Source organism: Pristis pectinata, chromosome 3 (genome assembly GCF_009764475.1).
Source record: "Pristis pectinata isolate sPriPec2 chromosome 3, sPriPec2.1.pri, whole genome shotgun sequence".
Lineage (NCBI taxonomy): Eukaryota > Metazoa > Chordata > Chondrichthyes > Rhinopristiformes > Pristidae > Pristis > Pristis pectinata.
This window is the reverse complement of record NC_067407.1, coordinates 98,292,962-98,315,740: the sequence shown is the minus strand read 5'-3', so window position 1 is coordinate 98,315,740 and position 22,779 is coordinate 98,292,962. Positions and strand designations below refer to the sequence as shown.

General features: G+C 38.6%; 1 protein-coding gene across 4 annotated transcripts in view; it reads right to left on the bottom strand.

Annotated features, from left to right (window-relative positions):
* Positions 1 to 22,779, bottom strand: part of pde10a (phosphodiesterase 10A) — a 296,991-nt gene that overhangs the window by 3,355 nt on the left and 270,857 nt on the right. For all 4 annotated transcript variants that reach the window (XM_052012872.1, XM_052012873.1, XM_052012875.1 and 1 more), the window contains 4 exons: positions 20,899 to 21,071; positions 19,420 to 19,531; positions 11,391 to 11,471; positions 5,377 to 5,465 (listed from right to left, as the gene is read on the bottom strand). In XM_052012872.1, coding sequence (XP_051868832.1) covers positions 5,377 to 5,465; positions 11,391 to 11,471; positions 19,420 to 19,531; positions 20,899 to 21,071 — 455 coding nt within the window. The remainder of the gene's footprint in view (positions 1 to 5,376; positions 5,466 to 11,390; positions 11,472 to 19,419; positions 19,532 to 20,898; positions 21,072 to 22,779) is intronic.

The window sequence follows — 22,779 nt, the reverse complement described above, 5'->3', positions numbered from 1 at the left end:
GCCCTCCTTGTGGAAATCTATCTATCTGAACTCAAACAAACTTCTCTTTTAAAGTGTTGTAGTGGTTTAACTTCCAATATAATCCTCAGGCCAAATGATATTTAACTCGCTGACATTAATCACTCATTCAATTGAGAGATCACATACATTTTTTCCACTGTCATTTCCAGTAACTACTATAAACCAATACTATTGTGATCTGCAACTCCCCAAATGTCCATCAAGAAAACATTCCTTTTTTTTCCTTTTCCTATATTACATGAATACATTGTAGCCAAAAATAATAGACCTGAACTCTTCCTATGTTTGAACCATGTAGCCAATTGTTACCACAATATCATAATCACCTTATATGCCACATTCTATGCAGTTCTGCATATTATCACCAAATCCATCTTCATTCCTCAGGAGACCTGTACTAGCTGTCATCTAGTCTGCCAGACGGTTACTCATTTGTCTTTTCCTTGAACTCCCTGTAGCAGCGGGGCAGCCATATTCTGGAAATTCTCAGCATCCCATTTGCTCTGCAGCAAATTTCTGAAGCTCAGACACCAGAATTTGCCCAAACATGAAGTGTCCTTGCTGCAAGCATTGGGTCCCATGATTTTTCTTCAATCTAGATCTATAAGATCCAATGTTATACATGTTTTAGTTTAGTGTCCTCTCAGTTCTTATTTATTACTCATGGACTGTAGACATTTATCTGAAGCAATTAGGATCCCTAAGCATCCTTCATCCCCTGAGATCTAATTAGTTATATTATTTACTTTTGCACCTTCATTTAAATTACTTAACACCTTCAGTGATCTAGTTCCCATTCTCACCAAATTCTAATTTAAAAATCTTAACTCTGCAATTCATTGTGTTTTGCCAAGTTCAGTGCCTAATCCTCTTTTGGTAAAGAACATTAACAGTACAATAAAACATGAAAAAAAAACCAAAAATATCCAAGTAAATACTTCCGGTGCAGTTGCAATGGGCACATACCCACTGCCTAAGAGGCTGCTTTTTAACATGGAGAGAAATTATTTGAATCAAACTGATCTCAATTTTGACACCAGGTTATGTAAATGAAATGACCATAATTCCAAATACAGTTGGTAATTAAGATCTCTTTGTCAAAAGTAGAACTCATTGTATGAAATGCAAAACCTACTTACAATAAATATTACTTTCAGTGTACAAGATCATTATGGACTCCTTTACTGTATATACATTATAAAGGACTGCCAAATGGATATACTATTGCAAATTGATGGTACAATACTTTTTTGTTAAATAAATTTTATATGTTTAGTAATTTCAGATTAGATATTGAGTGGCCATTGGATAAAATTCATAATTGTATAAATTTGTGAATTACAGTATAAATTATTCTTTTATCTAATGCAGTGTGGCTCATTTTTATTTACAACTAAAGTGCTTAATGCAACACTACTTTAACATAGTACACTAATTTTAGCAGAAACTATCTTACTCTCTCAAAATGATTAATGTACCTGATGTCTTAACTTATTTTTAAAAAAATCTCCCATCATTTCATAATCAAGGAATTAAAGATCTCATAATGATCAAGGCCATTTTCTTTTTCAACCTAGCATTTTTACCAATAAATGTATACAAGTCTGAAGTCCATTCAAATACACCAAAATCACATACCCCCGATTTACCTAATTTATTATCAATGAGCTTCAGGATTTTCTGTTAGTCAAATGGTCTAATCTGGTTACATATGAGTTGGTTCACAATGAACAATGATACAAAATAGCCAGATGATTCCAATTCTAGACTTTGTTGAGTCTTAGGCTATCAAATATTAACATATATTAATATGTGTTCTGTGAAATATATAATTGTCTGCTATCAAATATTACCATTACATTAATATGTATTCCGCAAAATATACAATTGTCTGCAAAATAAGAATGATAATCTAAGAAAATGTGTTTTGTTTCCCTAAGTAGTTTATAGTATTTCATAGAAAAAGTACAAATTTGACAAGTAGAGAAATAGCTAGATCATCAAGTCTATTCCATATTTATGATAGTTGCAGCAGCATCACTAAACATCATATGTTCTAGTTTCTTTAAGCAGTACACTGTGAGGCAAGATCCACATTGCCATTGGTGCATTTGTTTAGGTTAAAGAAGACAACAATGAGTGCCAAATGTCATGTGTTCGAAATTTTTGGGTCATCATGATGTGCATTCATGCAGGCATCTATGAATTCTCTGAAATACTCCTAAAAGGTTGCAATCCTTATCATGAGAGTTAACATCAGCTATTCAATTTTTTTCATAAATAAACCCCAAAGTATATGTAAATAACAGTGTGGGCATTCATGAGATATGCTCCTATTGTGACTATAATCTGCTTCACTGACTCTTTGCAGTTGCCACACTTGCTTTATCTCAGAGTGAAGTGCAAGATAAATTAAGACAGCAGTCATATGAGGAAGATGGCAGGTGTATTTGAATATTTAATTTCTTCAAAACTACCTTAGGCATTTTTCAAAGTGCTATCTATGGAATCTAATAATTCCAACAGTGAACAACTGTTGTAATGCTTTCTAAGTGGAAGTTGTCTTGCTGTGTTCTGCAAGTAAATGAGAAAGGCCAGTCAATAGCTTGAAACCACCAGAATCCTCATGCAGTACATTTTCCTCATGATTATGTGGTCCATTACTTAGTTATTCCTTGTTACATCAATATATTCTAGTATGATACCAGAAATGCTGGTAAGTTTCTGTTTAAAAAAAAACAGGGCGCATAGTTAATACATAAAAGAAAGCTACTAGTTTACACATTAAATGTCACACAAAAATTCATTACTCAAAGCTACATACAGTATAACTGCATCAACAGTAAATAGACCGTATTAAAGCCAACCAATGGTGGTTCTGTAAAGAGGTGAGGTAGCCTGTTACCACGTGATATGATTTGTTATTACCATATAAAAATATGATGGTTAAGATTCCCATATTCATCATAGAATAAAGGATTACGGTTGGACATAAAAGAATATCTGAGGAGCCTCCCAACAAGTTGAGGTTCGAAGCCAAGGACTGACTTGAGAGGAAGGCAAGACTTTCCTTGGGCATGACGATGAGGTGGGACTGTATCTGGTCACCAGCTTTTTACATCTGCTTCATTCAGAAACTACAGAAGATGAGGAATATAACGAAGGTGAATCCCGCAGAATCCAATCATTAATCTACCTGTAAGACTGGGTAATTATTCAACCTGGAGTCCAGATTTGGCCATCAAAATACCTTTTAAATTAGGATTCTTTCTTGCTTTTGGTGTCTAGAAAAGATTTACACAATTACAGCCCCCCCCCCACCACCCACGGCTACCATGTCCAGTTACAGAAAAGATCAATTCAGTCATTTAAATATTCATATTCTTTTGATAACGATGCCAAAAAAATCTACTTTAACTAATTCTTGATGTATGGTTTGACAAAACTGAAGCATCTTTGTTTATAATGAGTAATTATAGGATTCTCTTTTGCTTGTTACATTTTTGTATTACCTGTTTCTTTGGCTGGTAAGGGCAAATACCATATTGAATTCTACAAAACTTAATTTAGTTATGGGACATTTAAAAAAATTCTCTTTTCTGTAACATCTTCGAAGAAGTTTCAAACAAAATCTTCCTGGATTTGTACCTAGACTGTGATCAGTAGTCCGAAACCAGTGTTATTCTTTTAGCTACTTCACACTGAATAAATTAATCTCGTGGTTTTACGGTTTGAAGGTGTTACTATAAATTCCCCAACACAATGGATGAGGAATCTTGCGCAAACAGAATCAACCACAATGTAATGGGAGTGTATATTTGCCTTCTGAAGTTGGATCATGTGATGTAATTAATACCATTTAAACAATGGAGTGACAGGATTCTGCATTCTATCCCTGGGTTCACAATATGTACTCAGATGATCGGCACATTCTCTTCAAGATTTCTTTTAATCACTCTTGACGTTTGCAACCATGCTCATTTAAATAGAATGTTAAAAATGTAATCTGTTTTATTATAAAGAACTGAAATTATTTTGCTTACCCTTTTTATACTTCGTTCACAATACTTGGCAAAACATTCTACATTCCTCCAAAATGCATCATTAATCTAGACATCTACTGTCTTGGAGAACTTGTTGTAATACCTTCAGAGCTGTATTTAAAGACCACCCCCATAATAAATCAATAATGGCTGTATTACAATAATTGAAAGAAGCCTTACCTTTACTGGGGTGGATAGACAACGATGCATTTTCCATTTTCTCTTTCTGATTTGAGGTCAAAATTCCCCAAAGTACCAGAAGGAAGCAGGTTTGCCCTAATATCATGATTCCTTCGATATGCCCTCATGGTATTGATGAACTTATTAAATCACTCTTCAAGTCATTGCTCGTGGAAGGGTAGCAAATCAAATACGTCTACAAAGTCTCCTCTATATATTGCTGAAGTCCACCTTTCCATCTGAGATGAACTAACTGGGTTTGATGTTTGGTATCACAGCAAAGCTACATTATCTTGTTTTGGGAGAAAGAAAGCATGAGATTTTTTCCCCCATACTTCTACTTTATTCATCATACAGGACTTTTTTCATCATTCTTGACCTAAATAGCTGAAATAACTGATTAAGAAACATTTCCTTCAAACTTTTTAAAATTGTTGATAAAACTTGACAGATGCTAGATTTCTGAATAAATGGAAAAGCACTGTAATTGTGGGGTTATGGAATCTGCAAACTACAGAGATTTTGAAGCAAGACTTACCTTATTTTGTAAAGATCTCCAGGCTACAGCCTTAAGTACAACTTTTCTATTTCAAGTAGAAGCAATGTGAATATAACATATTGCAAAAAACATATGAAGTTAACGTATTTAGTAGAATGATGGGAGTCAAGCATCTTTACCTATCCCACTGTTGACATTAATTGGTACATGAAAGGTAGCAAATTAATACAAATAATAGTGTCAAACAATTATGGAAACCACATAATTGCAATTGAAAAATTTAGTACTGATGGAAGAGCTGAGTTTTCCCACAATTAATATTGATTTACTTATTGGATAAAGATGAAGATTGGTGGTTGCAAGGTTATCCTTTAAGCTTGTTGATATTCAATTTCTATTCCACAATAGAACTTCTGGCAGTAAGTTCTTATATTTAGATAAATCATACTTTCCTGAGGTCATTAAAAAGATCTACAAGAATCCTTACCAAACAATTCATGCTTTTCACTTTTTTCCCCTGCATTTAAATATATTTATTTCAAAAAAAGGGTTGGATGAATTGTAATATCTAATTTAAATATGTAAATTAAGACAGATACCCTGTTTCTACTTTTCTGTGATGGAAACTCCTACCTGCAAGATTTTAGCAGCTGAGTGCTTGCTGGAAAGATCTCTGCAAGTATACGATAGCAAGGCAAGGCTACAGCATTGTAGAAACCAACCTGTGCAAAGGGAAAATAGAAATGGCTTTCTTTAAGTCATCATAAATCACTTAATAGAATAAGAGTTATATTCCTCAAGCTTGTTCTTTTATTCAATTAGATGACGATCAATATTTATCTCAGTCTAAGCGGGACTCATTCTGCAACTGAAATTACCTTTCAGAATATTTTTGAAAAAGCATCATTGATTGAAATACCAGAGAAGAATGGCAAATAAAAAGGATTTGTATTTGTAAGTTGTAAAGTTAGGTGGGATTCTGACTTAGATGGTAGCTTTGCATTATTGGCTCCTCAGCTGAGCACATCTGCCAAATGACTGAACCTGTGGTTCCTCTCCTACTGAGCAGGATTACTCCTGCAACAACACATCATCAGGAAGGTAAACCTAACCTCTCTCACTACAGTCTTGGTTCTGTAATCCTTAAAATGCCTAATAAAACTTAGTTTTAAAATGTTCCATTGCTGTTCAACAGCTGTTATTTAAAAAAGCACAATTCCTGAACGGCTTTGCTCCAATTCTTTGATCTTACTTGTTCTCCGCCCCTCCACCAAAGGAAGTAAATTAACTTTATTCTCCCTATCAACTTTTTTGATCATCTTAACACATCTCAATTAAATCACCCCTTGATCTTCTACATTCAAAGGAATACAAGGACTGTCTATGCAGCCTCATAATTTATTCCTTTTAACCTTCATATCCTCCAAGACTAATACATCCATCCTGAAGTGTGATGCACAGGACTGACTGCAATACTTCCAATGAGATTCAGGGTTCTGTCGGGCTGTACTATCCAAACCTTTGCATTTCAGAGGCTGTACAAGTTGGTTTCAAATTTTAGACTCTAGATTGGCTGAGTTCACAAGTACATGGCAGAGTATTTCAAATGAGGAAAAAAGTCCTGGGGCTGAGATGATTGACCATCAACAGTCACAACCACCTTCCTTATTCCAAACCTCAGAATGTTTTTCCCTAGATGGTCACTGACTCCTTGTTTTACCAGGACTTCCTAGATAGTATACTTGGTCAAATGCTGCCTTGATGTCAACAGCAGTCACTCTTACTTTACCTCTGGATTTTAGCTCTTTGGTCCAAGGCTGTAATGAGATCAGGAGCAGGGCATCCTACACTCATAACATGGAGGCCAGAGGAGCAGTCCCTTTGGTCCCATTCTGCCTCTCCTTACTTCCCTGTACCCCTGAAGCTTATTCTCTCACAGCTATGTCTAATTAACCCTTTTGATTCTTTTAGCATTAACTCACACAGAGTGGTAATTTACAGCAGCCAATTCACCTACCAGCACACCTTTGAGATGTGGGATGAACCCAGAGCACACAGAGGAAACACACACAGTCATGGAGAGAATGTGCAAACTTGGCAAAGATAACACCCCAGGTCATAATTGATTCCAGGACCCTGGAGCTGTGAGGCAACAGCACTAAATGTGCTGCCCACGGTGTTACTACTGAAACCCAAACTGAATATTGATGAATGGGTTACTGCTGAGTAAGTGTTGCTTGACGGCATCCCCCAGTACCTTCCATCACATTGCTGATAATTGAGAGTAGAGAGATTGCATGGAGTTGAAATTGTCCTTTCATTGTAGATGGCAATTTTCTATATAGTTGATCATGTGTAACTGAATGGAAAAGCTTGGCTCGGGGCATGGCTAGTTATGGGCTACTAGCATTCAACAGAGAGGTCATCTGATCCAATAGTCATTGCTGCATACAATGCTCTTAGCAAATCCTTTAAACACATGAAGTGAATCAAATTGGTTGAAGACTGGCTTCTGTGATGGAGGGAGTCTCAGGAGGAATCTGAGGTGAATCTTCCATTTGATTCTTTTGGCTGAAGGTGATTGTAAATGCTTTGGCCTGGTCTTGACAATCACAAGTTGGGCTTTGCCATCAATGAGAATATTATTTGAGCCTTCTCCTCTCATTAGTTGTTTAATTATCCATCACTGTCCAGTGCTAGATCCGTTGGACCAAATTTTTAGATATGCTTGGTACTGTGCTGCTGCTGGCATATCCATCCACACTGCTTGTTGAAGTAAGCTTGCTCCCCTGGTTTGATTGCAATGGTAAAACGAGTGATTTGCTGGGCCATACAGATGGTGCTGGTGCACACTTCTGCTGATGGATACCCAATTTTGAGCTTCCAGACCTTTCCCATTTAGCACAATGATAGTGCCACACAACATAGAAAATGGTAACCGCTGACTGAAGACAAGAATTTACTTCTCAAGGATTATGCAGTGGCCACTTCTATCAATGATTTATAAACAAATGCATCTGCAATATGTAGATTGTTGAGGGCAGGTCATCTCTTGGTTGGTTTGCTCACCAATTGCTTTTCATCCAAACAGGCAGTTGTGTTTTCTGGATATGGCCAAATTGGTCAAGGGTGGTACTACCAAATGGAAGCTGAGATGGATTTTCCTCTTGAGACCTTGAGCATCACAGAAGCCAGTCTTCAATCAATTTGATGGATACCAAAGTCCCCCATCCAGGTAATTTGATCCCTCACTACTTTCAGTACTTTTTTTTACTGTCAGAGTCATAGAGCAATATAGCACGGATACAGGCCCTTCGGCCCAACAAGTCCATGCCAACCATGGTGCCTCCCCACACCCCCCCCATCTAGTCCCAATTTCTTGCGTTCAGCCCATATCCCTCTTAGCCCCAACCCTGAATGCACCTATCCAAGTGCTTCTTAAATGATACTATTGTACCTGCCTCAACCACTTCCTCTGGCAGCTTGTTCCATATACTCACCACCCTGTGTGTGAAAAAGTTGCCCCTCAAGTCCCTTTTAAATCTTTCCCCTCTCACCCTAAATCTATGCCCCCTAGTTTTAGACTCCCCTACCCTGGGGAAAAGACTGTTATTCATCTACATTATCTATGCCACTCATGATCTTATAAACTTCTATAAGGTCACCCCTCATTCTCCTACACTCCCAAGGAACAAAGATCTGGCCAACCTCTCCCTGTATCTCAGGCCCTCTAGTCCTGGCAACATCCTTGTAAATCTTTTCGGCACCCTTTCCAGTTTAACCACATCTTTCCTATAACAAGGTGACCAAAACTGTACACAGTACTCCAAGTGCGGCCTCACCAGCGACTTATACATCTGCAACATAATGTCCTAGCTCCTATACTCAGTGCCCTGACTGATGAAGGCCAGCATGCTAAATGCCTTTTTTGCCACCCCGTCTACCTGTGATGCCGCTTTCAATGATGTATGCACTTCTAGGTCCCTCTGTTCCACTACACTCTGTAGTGCCCTACCATTCATAGTATAAGTTGTTTAACACAAAGAAGCACTGATTCATCAGTTATGGGAGAATGTGGTTGGTAATCAGGAGTTTCCTTGCCTCTGTTTGCTCAGATGCCTTGAGACTTTGTGTGGCTGGTGTCAATGTTGAGGACTCCCAGGGCCATTTCTTTTACATTCATACCATTGCACTGTCGCCTTTGCTGTGGGTCAGATTTTGACCTGTGCTCACTATGACGTTTAAATTTTGAGAGGAATTGACAGGGTAGATGCTGAGAGTTGTTTCATCAGATTGAAAAATACAGAACTAAGAGATATTGCTGAGGATTAATGCAACATTTAAGTGACATTGAGATAGGTACATGAAGGGGAGCGGCTTGGAGGGTTATGGGCCGAATGTGGGCAACTGGGACTAGCAGGGAGGATGCTGTGGTCGGCATGGACCAGTTGGGCTGAAGGGCCTGATTCCATGTTGTATTACTCTATGACTCTACAAGGGTTTGGTTACGAAAAGTTAAGATACGAGAAATGTCCTTACTTGAAGGGTTGTAAATTTTTGAAAGTCTCTGCATTAGAAACTGAATAATAGCTCAGCATATTCAAAGTGGAGACCAAGTGATTTTTACTCATTAACGGTATCACTGTGTATGGGTTGGGAAATGGACTTGTGGTGAAAGATCTGCCCTGATCTTATTGGATGGCAGAGCAAGCTAAAGGTTCATAGGGCTATTCCTGCTTCTGTTACAAATGTTCTTAGCTAAAGACTAATTGTGGTTGTCGAGCTCCTGGATTTCTTTTTTTTTCCTTTTTCAATCTTTTTATTAGTTTTCAAATTAATGCAGATTAATATATAACATCAATGTTTGTACATGTAATACAAAGAGATCAGGAGAACAATCATAGCATAGATAATCATAAAGAACAATAAAATATAAAAAAATCTGTAGATCCAATGATCTCTTAGTAAATGAATATAATATAAAAGAAAGGAAAGAAAAAGATTTATTATATAAATAAAAAAAGAAAAAAAACAAATCAATAAGAAAAATTATGAACAATATATCAAACCAAACTAAGCTAAATAGAAAAATTTAAAAGAAAACAAAAGAAAACTGAACTAAAATTTCTCAGTAGAAACAGAGCAATATTATGTCCATAGAACCATAGAACCATAGAGCACAAAACAGGCCCTTCGGCCCACCGTGTCGTGCCGTCCATCAGACCACCCTCACACTACCTAACCCCTTCCTCCCGCATATCCCTCTATCTCACGTTCCTCCATATGCCTATCCAACAAGCTCTTGAACCCGTTCAATGTATCTGCCTCCACCACCACCCCAGGCAGTGCATTCCATGCACCAACCACTCTTTGGGTGAAAAACCTCCCTCTGACATCTCCCCTGAACCTCCCACCCATAACCTTAAAGCCATGACCTCTCGTCTTGAGCATTGGTGCCCTGGGAAGGAGGCGCTGACTGTCTACTCTATCTATTCCTCTCAATATTTTATATACCTCTATCATGTCTCCTCTCATCATCCTCCTTTCCAGTGAATAAAGCCCTAGCACCTTAAGCCTCTCCTCATATTCAATACCCTCCAATCCAGGCAGCATCCTGGTAAATCTCCTCTGCACCCTCTCCAATGCCTCCACATCCTTCCTATAATGAGGCGACCAGATGTGAACACAGTACTCTAAATGTGGCCTAACTAGAGTTTTGTAAAGCTGCATCATAACCTCGCGGCTCTTAAACTCAATCCCACGATTTATGAAAGCCAACATCCCATTGGCCTTCTTAACTGCTCTTTCCACCTGTGAGGCAACTTTCAACGAACTGTGAATATGAACCCCCAGATCCCTCTGCTCCTCCACACTGCCAAGTACCTTGCCGTTTACCCTGTACTCTGCCCTCTGCCATCAACTCTGTTCCTCTAAGTTGGAAAGTTATTGAAAGGGGATCTATATCATGTAAAAATAATGAATAAATGGACTTCAAATATCTTCAAATTTAAGCAAAGGATCAACAGTACCACTCCTAATTTTTTCCAAGTTTAAACATGATAATAGCTTGAGAGAACCATTGAAAAGTAGTAGGGCGTATCGGATCCTTCCATTTAAGCAAAATGGATCGTTTGGCCATTAATGTAACAAAGGCAATCACATGGTTAGCGGAAGCAGATAAATGGCCAGACTCTATCCTTGGTAATCCAAAAATTGCAGTGATAGGGTTGGATTTCTTGATCACAGAAGTTAGGCCATATAATTTAAACTGCCTCTACAAACCAAAGTATTGCAAAGGTTGCAGCTGACGTAGGATGTAGTTTTGAATACCTTACCTTTAATTGGTCAGAGATTAGTAATAGATATGATTCTCAGATTTTACGTGTTAAGAAGAAAGAAGCTCAACTTCTTTTCAGGGGAGAAAATTAAGAATTTGACTGTGATGTTAACTGTCCTGGCCATGTACATGCAAATCAACTTCGAATATTAGCATTAGCACAATATTAAATCATGATCAAGGAAGTTCAAGTAAAATACCAGCCAGGATGGTTAATGAAGTCTTTAAAATTCTCAAGTGAATCCCACTTACTGAACAATCTTAATATTCTGAAGCTCAGTTGCTTTCTCAAATTCAATAAGTTATTTACCTGGCCCTCGGGGATCTCATCATTTTTATCCCTGTCCATCATAGGCATCGGCTGTATTCCCACTTTTTTCATCTCGTCACCCTGTATGAAGAACATTATTCAGATTAAATGAACAGAAATTGGATTTGTATCTCACAATTATTCTACCTTTCTAAAAGCAAATTACAAAATAATTTAGAACAGAATTGTTATTAAGACTATGACAGTAATATGTTGTTCCTACTGACCCTCCATTGGCAAGGCAGCTTATGCAAGTGTGGTAGGGGTGGTGGATGGCAAAGGGGAGAATGCAGTGTTTCTGTGGGGAGATTAGATTTTATTTGCATGCTCCGGAGTTTTTACTTTGAAACTGCATCGTTGGTTTGACAGATTTCCTGCCTGACTGGAATAAGCTTCCAGTTGGGCAAGAAGCACTGAAGAGCAACATGCAGCTATAAGTCCACTGCTTGTTGCTTGACAGTAGAAGAATTGAGGTCTGATGCTTGTCTGCAGTAAGAGGGAGGAGGTGCTGGGGAAGGACTTACCTTCCTCTTGAAGCTATTTTGGCTTCTCTTCAGCTGCTGGGTTCCCAATGCCTGCAAAACCCAGCTGCCTCAGTTAAAATTAAAAAATAAATCAAATACAAGTCACACAGCCTTGTTCAAATATTTAATTGATGAAGTTACCTCCTAAGTGTAGATTGCCTGCCAGATGTGGGTGAGCTGTTGCAAGAATTCAGATTTTTAAAGATGTAATACCTCATTCAACCACAACTCACTGAATTTGCTGGTTAAGATTCATCTGTATGTTTATAGGATATCAATGAGGTGCCAAAATTTATCAGTTCTTTTCTCACTCAATATTCACATTTTTAGATTCCAGTAAGAATCCCTGGATAAAAATCAGGGAGGAAACTTTGGGAGATTTTTATTAGATAGTGCTTGATAAACAACATAGAAAATTTTTTGAGTCCACGAATGGGAAAAATGACCATAACACCTCAAGGCATTTTACGAGTAAGCCGACACATTTCTTTTCAGCAACACATTAGATTTTACTATGACGGCCCACAAGTTATGTGCACCGACACGCTGCCAGTAGCTCCTGTGGTTTTCTTTACTGTTACCACAAGAACTATCATTCAAATTAGCTAGCATGGACAATGGAACTTTTATTGATGGCAGCCATGCACAACGTATCAAGGCCATACCACATAGTGCACTCAATTCTTAAAGGTACCTTCCAGTGTGCAACTGCCTTTATTAGGTGATGCTATAAACAGCAAAGAAAATGCTATAAGCCGAAGGGCACATTTCATCAAGTAATAAATACATACAGACCATTAATCCCCTGTGTGCACAAAATATACCAGTTAATCATTACAAATTTGAAATCAGACATTAACTATGTATTTATAGAGAAACGTTACAAAATTCTTACAGGTCTTTACAGACTGGTTGCAGGGATGATGTTTACTCTGACTGAGGAGCCTAGAATGAGGGGGTCAGTTTCAGGATACAGAGTAGACCATTTAGGACAGAGATACGGCAAAATGTGTTCATGCAGAGTAGTGAACATTTGGAATTCACTATCCTGGGGAACTGTGGAGGCTCAGTCATTACATTCATTAAAAACAGAAATCGAAAGAATCAAGGGGCATGGCAATGGTACAGGAAAATGGCACTGAGGTAAAAGATCAGCAATGATCTTGATGAATGGTGCAGTAGACTCAAAGGACTGCATTTCTCACTTTTTACATTTTTCTCTCTCTCCAACTCTCATTAACCAATCAACCAAATGGCTCCATTAATATTTTATCACCGTGGCAATCCTGACATCACCTATCAGAGATACTCCCTTTATCATATTCATTCCTCTCTATCCTCTCTGCAACTTAAAACTAACATATTTTCTCTATTCTACACTTCTGACACAGGGATTTGAGCCAAAACATTAACTCTATTTCTTTTTCCACAGTTGCTGCCTGAACTGCTGGGTGTTTCCAGCATTTTCTGCTTTTATTTAAGGTTTACAGCATCTGTGGTATTTGATTTGCATATTATTGCTATTCATAAAAAAAACCATTACCTTTGTGCAATGGTGTGTCTTGTCCACATCTTGGTCACAATGTTTTTAAGTACATATTGCAATTTAGGTTGGTCTTATCCGTACAAGTTTTCATGTACATCCTTTTCCCTGCTATCTAACAACATAATCACTGCCCCCAACGTTTACCAACTCCAACCTCATCCTTTCTTGTAAGTCTGATTCATACCAGTCTACAACTTTGTTTCCAGTTATTCATAATTTGTTTTGAATATGGCCAGAAATTATTGCCTAAACTAATTGGCCATGAGAAGGTAGGGGTGAACCACCTTTTTGAATCACTGCAGTCCTTCTAAAAGTACTCCCAAAATGTTGCCAGGGAAGGGTGCCTGGATTTAAATCCAGCAATGATGAAGGAACAATATAGTTTCAATTCAGTGGTGTGCAATTTGGAGTAGAAACTGCAGGTGTTGATGTTCTTATGTACTTGATGATCGTGTCCTTCATGGCGGTAAAGACTACAGCTTTTAGAGGTGCAGGCAGGTAATTGCAATGCATCATGTTGATGGAAGACCCTGTAGCCAAAGTACACCAGAATTGGAGTGAATGAATGTATAGAACATTATGTGGAGTGCTAAACAACCAGGCTGCTTCATCTTGAATGCTATCCAGGCAGAATACAAGGTTAATGGCAGGACTCTTAGCAATGTGGAGGAACAGAGGGATCATGAGGTCCACATCCATAGATCCTCCAAGGTTGCCTCGCAGGTTAATAGGGTTGTTAAGAAAGCGTATGGTGTGTTGGCCTTCATTAGTCGGGGTACTGAGTTCAAGAGCCGCAAGGTAATGTTGCAGCTCTAGAAAACTGGTTAGACCATACTTGGAGTATTGTGTTCAGTTCTGGTCACGTCATTATAGGAAGGATGTGGAAGCTTTAGAGAGGATGCAGAGGAGATTTACCAGGATGCTGCCTGGATTTGGAGAGCATGTCTTATGAGGATAGGTTGAGCGAGCTAGGGCTTTTCTCTTTGGAGCAAGGGAGGATGAGAGGTGAATTGATGGAGCTGTACAGGATGATGAGAGGCATAGATCGAGTGGCAGAGACTTTTCCCAGACAAAAATGGCTAACACAGGGGGGCGGGGGGGGTTGGAATGGGCATAATTTTAAGGTGATTGGAGGAAGGTATAAGTTTTTTTTACACAGAGAGTGGTGGGTGCGTGGAACGCGCTGCCAGCAGAAGTGGTGGAGGCAGGTACATTAGGGACATTTAGGAGACTCTTAGATAGGCACATGAATGATAGAAAAATGGAGGGCTATATGGAAGGGAAGGGTTAGATAGATCTTTAAGTAGGATAAAATGTCTGCACAACATCATGGGCCAAAGAGCCTGTACTGTGCTGTAATGTTCTATGTTCTTGAATGCTTTTGGAGCTGTGCATTCATCAAAATGGAGAATATTTCACCATGTTCCTAACATGCATCTTGTAGATAATGAAAAAGATTTCGAGTATCAGGTGGTGAGTCTTTTGTCACAGCAGTCCCAACTTTTCACTTGCTCACGTAGCCACAGTATTTATGTGGCCTGTCCGGTTGAAGTTCTTGTCAACAGTATTTCCCATGACATTGAGTGATTTGGTGACTGTAATGCTATTAAATGTCAAGGAACATTTAATAATGTTAGGTTCTCTCTTGTGGAAGATGGTTATTGCCTGGTACTTTTGTGGCACCAATGCCATTTGCCACTTATCAGCCCATGCCTGTATGTTATCTCGGCCTTGGAAATGCAGGCATGCACTGTTTCATTTCCTGAGGAATTGTGAATGGAAAGGAACATTGAGCACTCATCAATGAATGTTCCCACTTCTGATTTTGATGATGGATGGTAGGCCACTGATGAAATGGTTGAAGATGGCTGGGCCAAGAATTAACTCCTGCAGTAATGTCCTCAGGGTGAGATGATTTAACAACCATAACCATCTTCCTTTGTGTGACATACGATTCCAACCATTGGATGTTTTTCCTCTTAATGCCCATTGACTTCACTTTTACTGAAATGCCTTGATATCACTCTTGATCAAATGTTGTGATTTGGCACTTTGGTCTATGTTTGAACCAGGCTGTGACGAGATCCAGCACTGAATAATCTTGGTGAAATCCAAGCTCGACACTGGTGAACAGATTATTGGTGGGTAAGTGCTGCTTGGTAACATTGTCAACAATTGCTTTGTTGATGATCGAGAATGAATTAATTGGGTGCTAATTAGCTGCACTGGATTTGCCCTTCTTTTCTGAAGAGGACACACCTGAGCAAGTTTCTACAAAGTCAGTTAGATGCCAGCATTTTAAGTGGAATAGTTTGGCTAGTGATGCAGCTAGTTCTGGGCATGTGTTCAGTACCACAGCAAGTATACAGTCTAGCTCGATGACATTTACTGTACTTAATATTCCCAAACATTCCTTGTTATTAAGTAAAGTGAATCAAACTAGCTGAAGACTGGCTTCTGTGACAGTAGGGATCTCAGGAGGAATGACATACCCTTCTGCCCTCCTCATTGCATGATGGTTGACACTAACAGTAAGAGTGAGAGATATGCCTGACCATGAATTTACTATTGTGTTGGTTTATGTTTCTGCTGCTAGTAGTCTACTGTGCTTTATGAACACCCAAGTTTGAGTTGACAGATCTGTTCTGAGTCTATCCCCTTTAACATGATAGCAGTTTCACACAACATAACAGAGGTTGATCTCAATTTTAAGAAAGGACTTCGTCTCCATAAAGATTGTGCTGCGGTCCCTTCTATCAATGCTATTATGGATGGATACATCTACCAGGAAATAGTTAAAGATGAAGGCAAGGAGGTTTATCATAAGTTGCCACAGCCCAGCCTGGTTGCTATGTCCTTCAGGACTCAACAAGTCTGGTCAATGGTGATTTTACCAATCCACTCTTGGTGACAAGACATTGAAGTTGCCCACCCAGTGTACATTTAATAACTAGATGCTCTTCCAGTGTTTCTTCCAGTATTGTTGACATGAAAGAGGATTGACTCAAAAGCAGAGGGAGCTCTACAAATTGTAATCATTTCCTTGCCTATTAATTGACCTGATGCCCCGAGACTCCATGGGGTCCAGAATAAATTCCCAATGCTGCTGCTTTCTGCTACATACCACAGTACCTGCATCTCTGGTGAGTCAATATTGCCAGGGCACAGCCCAACAATTGTAGCAGAAGATTCTGGTTCTTGTCTCCAAGTTATGATTCTATGAGAACAACTATATCAGGCTGTTGTTTGATAATCTGTGGATCAGCTTTCCCAATTTTGACAACAGGTGCCAGCTGTTTGTGAGGAGGACTTTGCAAGGTCCACCTTGCCATGTTTGAATTCAGTGCCTCATTTGATCCAAGGTGACCAGTTTGGTTTTATTTTTATCCTGTTTGAACTGAGAGGCTTGCTTGTGCATTTTAACATCGGTCTAGAATCACATATAAGCCAGAATAGGTAGGGGTTGCTGATTCCCCCCAAAGGATATTGGGAAGCTGTTGTTCTTTTTTGAAAGGAAAAACAAGTAGGTTCATGTCTTTATTTATTTAAAAATGTCATATTATTAAATTTAAATTCTACAGCTGCCACGATGGGTCTCGAAATTAAATCTTTGGATTGCTAGTCCAGTAACAACTACTCCGAAGATTCCAACAATCCTGAAAAAACATCAAGTTTCTCCAATTATCAGGGGATTTCAGTCTGGAGCTCTAGCAAATTGTTAATTGTTTTTCAATGTCTATGTATATCTTAATTTCAGATCTTGTAGAGTTTTTCTTCCAGTTCCCTGGTACTTATCGTATATCGAGCACATGGCTCAGCCTGAAAATATGCACAGTTAATCCAATCTTCTCCTTACTCATGTTCATTATTAAATTAAAACCAAGTGCTCCAGCTGATTCTCATTCCTCTGATTGCTGAGTGCAATCATATCACTCTTCCTACATGTTCAAGGCCCCATAAAGGCATGAGGAGCCTGAGGGTCCTCAAACTTCACTTCATTTTCCCAATTCTTTTTCTAGTATCATTAACTTATGAAAATAGTATTTTTGTGGCAAAACATAAATACATAATGAAGTTTAAGCATTCATTTACCTTGGATGGCTGACTTTTCTTTTGAAATATATACTTTGAGGAGAGGGGAGATTCATGGAAGTGTTAACATATGCTTGTCATCGAGGATCCTGGCGGTGACTTCCTGCTATGGGTTTTCTAACTTAGCTACCAGCAGACTATCATACTGGCTGCTGGCAGTCACAAAAAAAAGAGCCAAAGAATGATTATATGGTCTCGCTGTTAAGTTCAGAAGGTTTTCCTTTAGTCTTTCCATTTAATCCTTTGGTTATTATTAACCTTCCTAGCACCATCCACAGCTCTCCATAGACATGTGGTATCTTTTTTTCTGATGTTCATAATATTTAAGCCAATTCAGACAGATTTGTTTTGAAGATAGGACTGTGTCGTATGTCAGTGAAGCAATCCTCACATCCTTTCTGGTCTCTTGTGCGGCAGTAAGTGATACTGCTTCCTGGATTATTTGGATGAGGGCATGGATATTACGAAACAGTGGGAGATTGCGGTACTGAACTGAGTTCTATGGAGAGTTCAGTATTATTGGGCCAGACTTGTTGACTGAGCATCACTGGTGGTCTTTACTTTTATTTTTGGTTGGAAGGTGGCTAGATCCATGGATTGCTTCCTGCATTGCTGAACTTTCGACTGCTGGTCCCTCACTGCACCATGAGGCATGTGGAATCTTTGGGCTTCCGTATTAGAAGATGGCTTCTGCTGCCAGCATTTCAGGTTCCACCAAGGTTTATCAGTATACCTGCATGGCTATGATTTTTGTCACTATACCTCACATATAGCTGGAGGCCTGGAATCTGGGGATAGTTTCCATAGCAAAACAGAAACTGTTAACTTTGATAATGGTTTTCCAATTATTCATGTTAGTCTTCCACAGTCAAAACCCAAATCCAGTTTCTAACCTTAATCCAGAACCAGCTTCATGCTGCAGGGATCTGAAATGCGTTGACACGACTCAAACTTTAACGTGGGGGGAATGGGCAGCACACATACGCTGATGTTCTGGCTGATTTTACCTGGGGTGCATAAAATTTGCAAACTAAATGTGGCGTTTCATTGAGGAGACTGCAGCTTCTAACAATTCAACAGATTTGCATAGAAGAAGCATGTATCAGGTGGTCATGATTACTGATATTTCTTTGTGTTGGTTATTACCACTTTTTTGTAAGAATTGCAGTAATTGTACATTATCCACTGGATATTGCTCAGATTTGAAGACCCCAATTAATTAAAATACACTCGTATTACATTTTTATTCCCAAATTCCTCTATAAAAGATGGATTTCAGGCATCAGGTGTTGCCAGAGAAGTTGAAGAGTTCTTTTATACTAGCATTATCAGTACATGCAAGTGCTGGTCACATGACATCCCCCACACACCAATGAGACCTGTGCAGCATGGGATTCACTGATGGAAGGCACTGATGAATTCATCAGGGTGGGTGAGGATTTGCTGAGCAGGATGGTCTTTGGCCATTACCATCAGCTAGAATGCCTTTGAATGGCAGGTTGGACATTCAGGCTCATTACTGACATCCAGTGGATTGGAAGGTTGGCACCTCACCGGAGGTGTTATCCTTCTGACGAGCAAATCCAGAAAGCACAAGCAGTTATGAATGCAAGTACTATTGGGACATCAGGAGATTGGCTCCATCTGTTGACCATGGAGCTCGTCACTGGCTACTTCTCAGTAATCCAGAGATATTAAAACTGGCATCAACTGAAGAGTCTGTTTTATGGTAGATATCTGCATGTTAAACGATTCCTTTGAGTCACTAGTAGAATATAGAGGCGCTACACCTATCCCTATTTCAGTAGAGTCTTACATGACCTAGTGAAGGTCTCCATACCACCAATAAATCAGATTAGGCATATACCTCTCCCCAGAATTCAGCATAGATATCATTGGTTGTTGCCTTGGTAACTGGCCATAACTTGGTGACGGAGGAGAGGTCACAAGCTGTCATCATTAGACCAATCACCCTGTCTCTGTTGGAGGGGAAAAAACAAAATTAAAACTGAAATATGAATAAGATTAAAATATTATGCTCAATTCATTACTTATTTAATGCCACTAATTTCTCTATTCCTTGAGAACTTCTTAATTTTTAGATTTTTGTATATTCCTATTTATTAAGTGTAATCTAGCAATTTTATCTTTTTTTTCCATTAGGATCTTTCAAAGCAAACATTGAAAGAAACAAAATTCTAAAAGAGAAGGCAAGTTTCCCTTTTGTCCAGGCCATCTGAAAAAACTGTCCAACCTATACAACCTGGCCAATTTTTTCCTCATAATTATCTTTCTCAAGCCTGGTAATATTTTTACAAATCTCCTTTACGTCACCTCTAATATCATTAGAGTTTCCTATGGCTTGGCAATCAGAACCTTTGGCAGTTTTCTAGCTGTGGCGTAACATGTTTTTCGTTCTTCCTGCCTGACCCCACCTTCTGCCCTGCTGCTCCCCTTAATTTCCTCCCCCCTCATGCCAAACCATCACCCTTGCACAATAAAGGAAAATATCTTGCGTGCCTACCCTGCTGCTAGACATTCATGAATGTGTAAACCACAATCCCTGTCCTATTCCACGTGTTTTGGTATCATTTGCCCTGCTTCCTCTCTCGAAATACATTACCTCAAACTTTGCTGGCTTGAATTCCATTTGCCACTTCTCCACCCATCTCACTGTTCCCTTGATTTCTTCCTAAAGTCTTCCTGATTTTCAATCAACTACACACTAGTCTGATAATTCAGTCTAAATTATCAATGTAAAGTATTAAACACTGTGGAACCCCATTGTATATAGGCTTCCAGTCACTAAAACTCCCATCATTGACCTCCATTTTCTCTGAAACAACTCTGGGATCAAACCTTTGGATCTTGAGGAGTTTCTTTTCTGATTAGTCTGCCATGTGTGGCTTTGTTAAACACCTTGTAGAAATCCAAGCATCAAATCAAATGTATTAGCCTCAGTGACCCTCAATGCTTCCTCCAAAAACAATGATTCAGTTAAATTAATGAGATATGATCTTCCTAAAACAAATACATGGTGACTGTCTTGAATTTATCTGTGTACTTTTAAGTAACGATTTATACTGCCTCTTGCATTTTTCAATGATTTGTCCACCACTGACATTAGGTTGATTGGTCTATAATTACTTGCTCTATCTTGTCTCCCTTTCTAATTTAGTGGCACCATGTTTGAGGTCTTCAAATCCCTGGCAATATATTTGCAGCCAGAGAAGGATGTTCAAATCTTACCACAAATCTGCATAATTTCTATAATCACCTTTTCAAGCTTTACTTTCATATTAATTCAATACCCAAGGATTTTTGTTTGAATATAGAAAATATCTACCTGTGTGCTTGATTGTTGATGTTCAATGCTCCTGCTTGCAGCAGGTCACTTAACTGTTTTCTGTTGCCAAAATATAGTGCCAGATCAGTGGCAATGATGGCTTTCCGAATGATGTCTAGCAAATGTTCATATTCATCACCTGTCAGATTGTCGAAAATATTATGCCCTTCCAACTGGGGGAAAGAGAAAATTCAATAAACAGTACAGAAACTAGTTTTAATTTGCACGACTTTACTGAAAATGATAAATATTTCCATTCACATTGTTGAGGGCATCTCACCTGGAATCGGTTGTTGTGGCTTAAATGTTCCTGGAAGAAAAAGTTGGTCTAAATGTAGTCAGAATGTAGATATATTTAAAAAAATGGGGAATAAATATTCTTCACTTTTTGCACCATTAAGCTCTCTTTATCAGGTCTAACATGTTTCAGATGCAGACTAATGTCAATCATGATTCTACAGCTCCTCCTATTGAGCCTGGCATCATGATTTGTTAGAAAGCAACTTGAGCCAATTTTAAACTCATAAGCTCCATTTAGATGGCATAATAGCTAACACTGCCAGAAATGCTGAACCATTTGGTTCACTTTTCTTCTCCAAATTTAAATTCAATGATCTTGTTAATGAAATTTTCCTCATTGTTATGTTGCTTTATCAATTTGATCAATATTAAGCTTCATCTCACAGAGTTTGTTGGATCCTCTGTTCCTACTGCATGCTATTTACCTTATGAAAGAGGATCCCATTTATCTTTGAAGTTATAAACCAGCTGGTAAGCCAAAGTATCCATCACCTTGAAATAGTTATCCAATTCTTTTTGCCAATACATTTTTCATTAAAAATATTCATTTTTAGAATCTTCCTCTTCAACATTTCTGATGAATTAAGATGTTTTCAAAGATTTCAATAAGATCTGGCAGTGTGCACTTTGAAACAAAAGAAATAACTACTAACACATTGCACAAAAAGCAACCTTCAGTGGTAGGCAGTTTCCTCTCAAATTGCTCTGGTAGATTTGATGCTTCTTGCTGTATCTATTTTTATTCATTCAATTACAGTATATACAAGGAATCTTCTGTTCAATCTTTAAATATTTCATAACACTGACGTTTTTGGCCTACCTTCCATCCTACTCCTTTTTAAAGTCATCAGGCTCTAACAGATGAAAGGCCTCAGTGCACAGGATCATCAGGCAACATTCTGCTCCACCACACCATCCCCTTCCATCACTGTTCTGCATTCTCCCACAAGTTCATGCAACTTCCAATCCCCTTTCTGGTCACTGGCTGAATCAGTACATCTTTCTTTTTCCATGCTCTTCAATGGCTAATTACATTGTTACTCATGTTGTTCTAAGACAGACTTCTAATTCCACAAGCCTTCCCATTTTAATTGCTCTACCCTTAGCCACATTTCATTACATGATCTTCAACTCTTGCCATTGCTTCAGTAAAAATTGTTTTCCTTTTGTTTCTGAGAAATGTCTGTCACATTTCTATACATCAAAGTGCATCTTTGACTATAAGAGAAATCAATAGGTAGATTATCTAAATGGAGAGAGACTGAAAGTGAGAGAAGTATAAAGGGTTCTGGTGCATGAATCACCAAAAGCTTAACAGGCAGGTCCAACAAGTAGTTGAGAAAGCAAACAGCATTTTGGCCTTCATTGCAAAGGGGTTGGAGTTTTAAAATAGGGAGGTTTTGTTACAATGGACAGCATGCTGGCGAGGCCTCTGCTGGATTACCCTCTGCAGTTTTGGTCCCCTTACCTAAAAAAACAATGCAGTAACATTGGAGGCAGCCCAAAGCCCATTACTGGGTCGAGAGGGTTATTCTACCAAGGGAGACCAAATAGCCTGTATTCTTTGGAGTTCAGAAGATT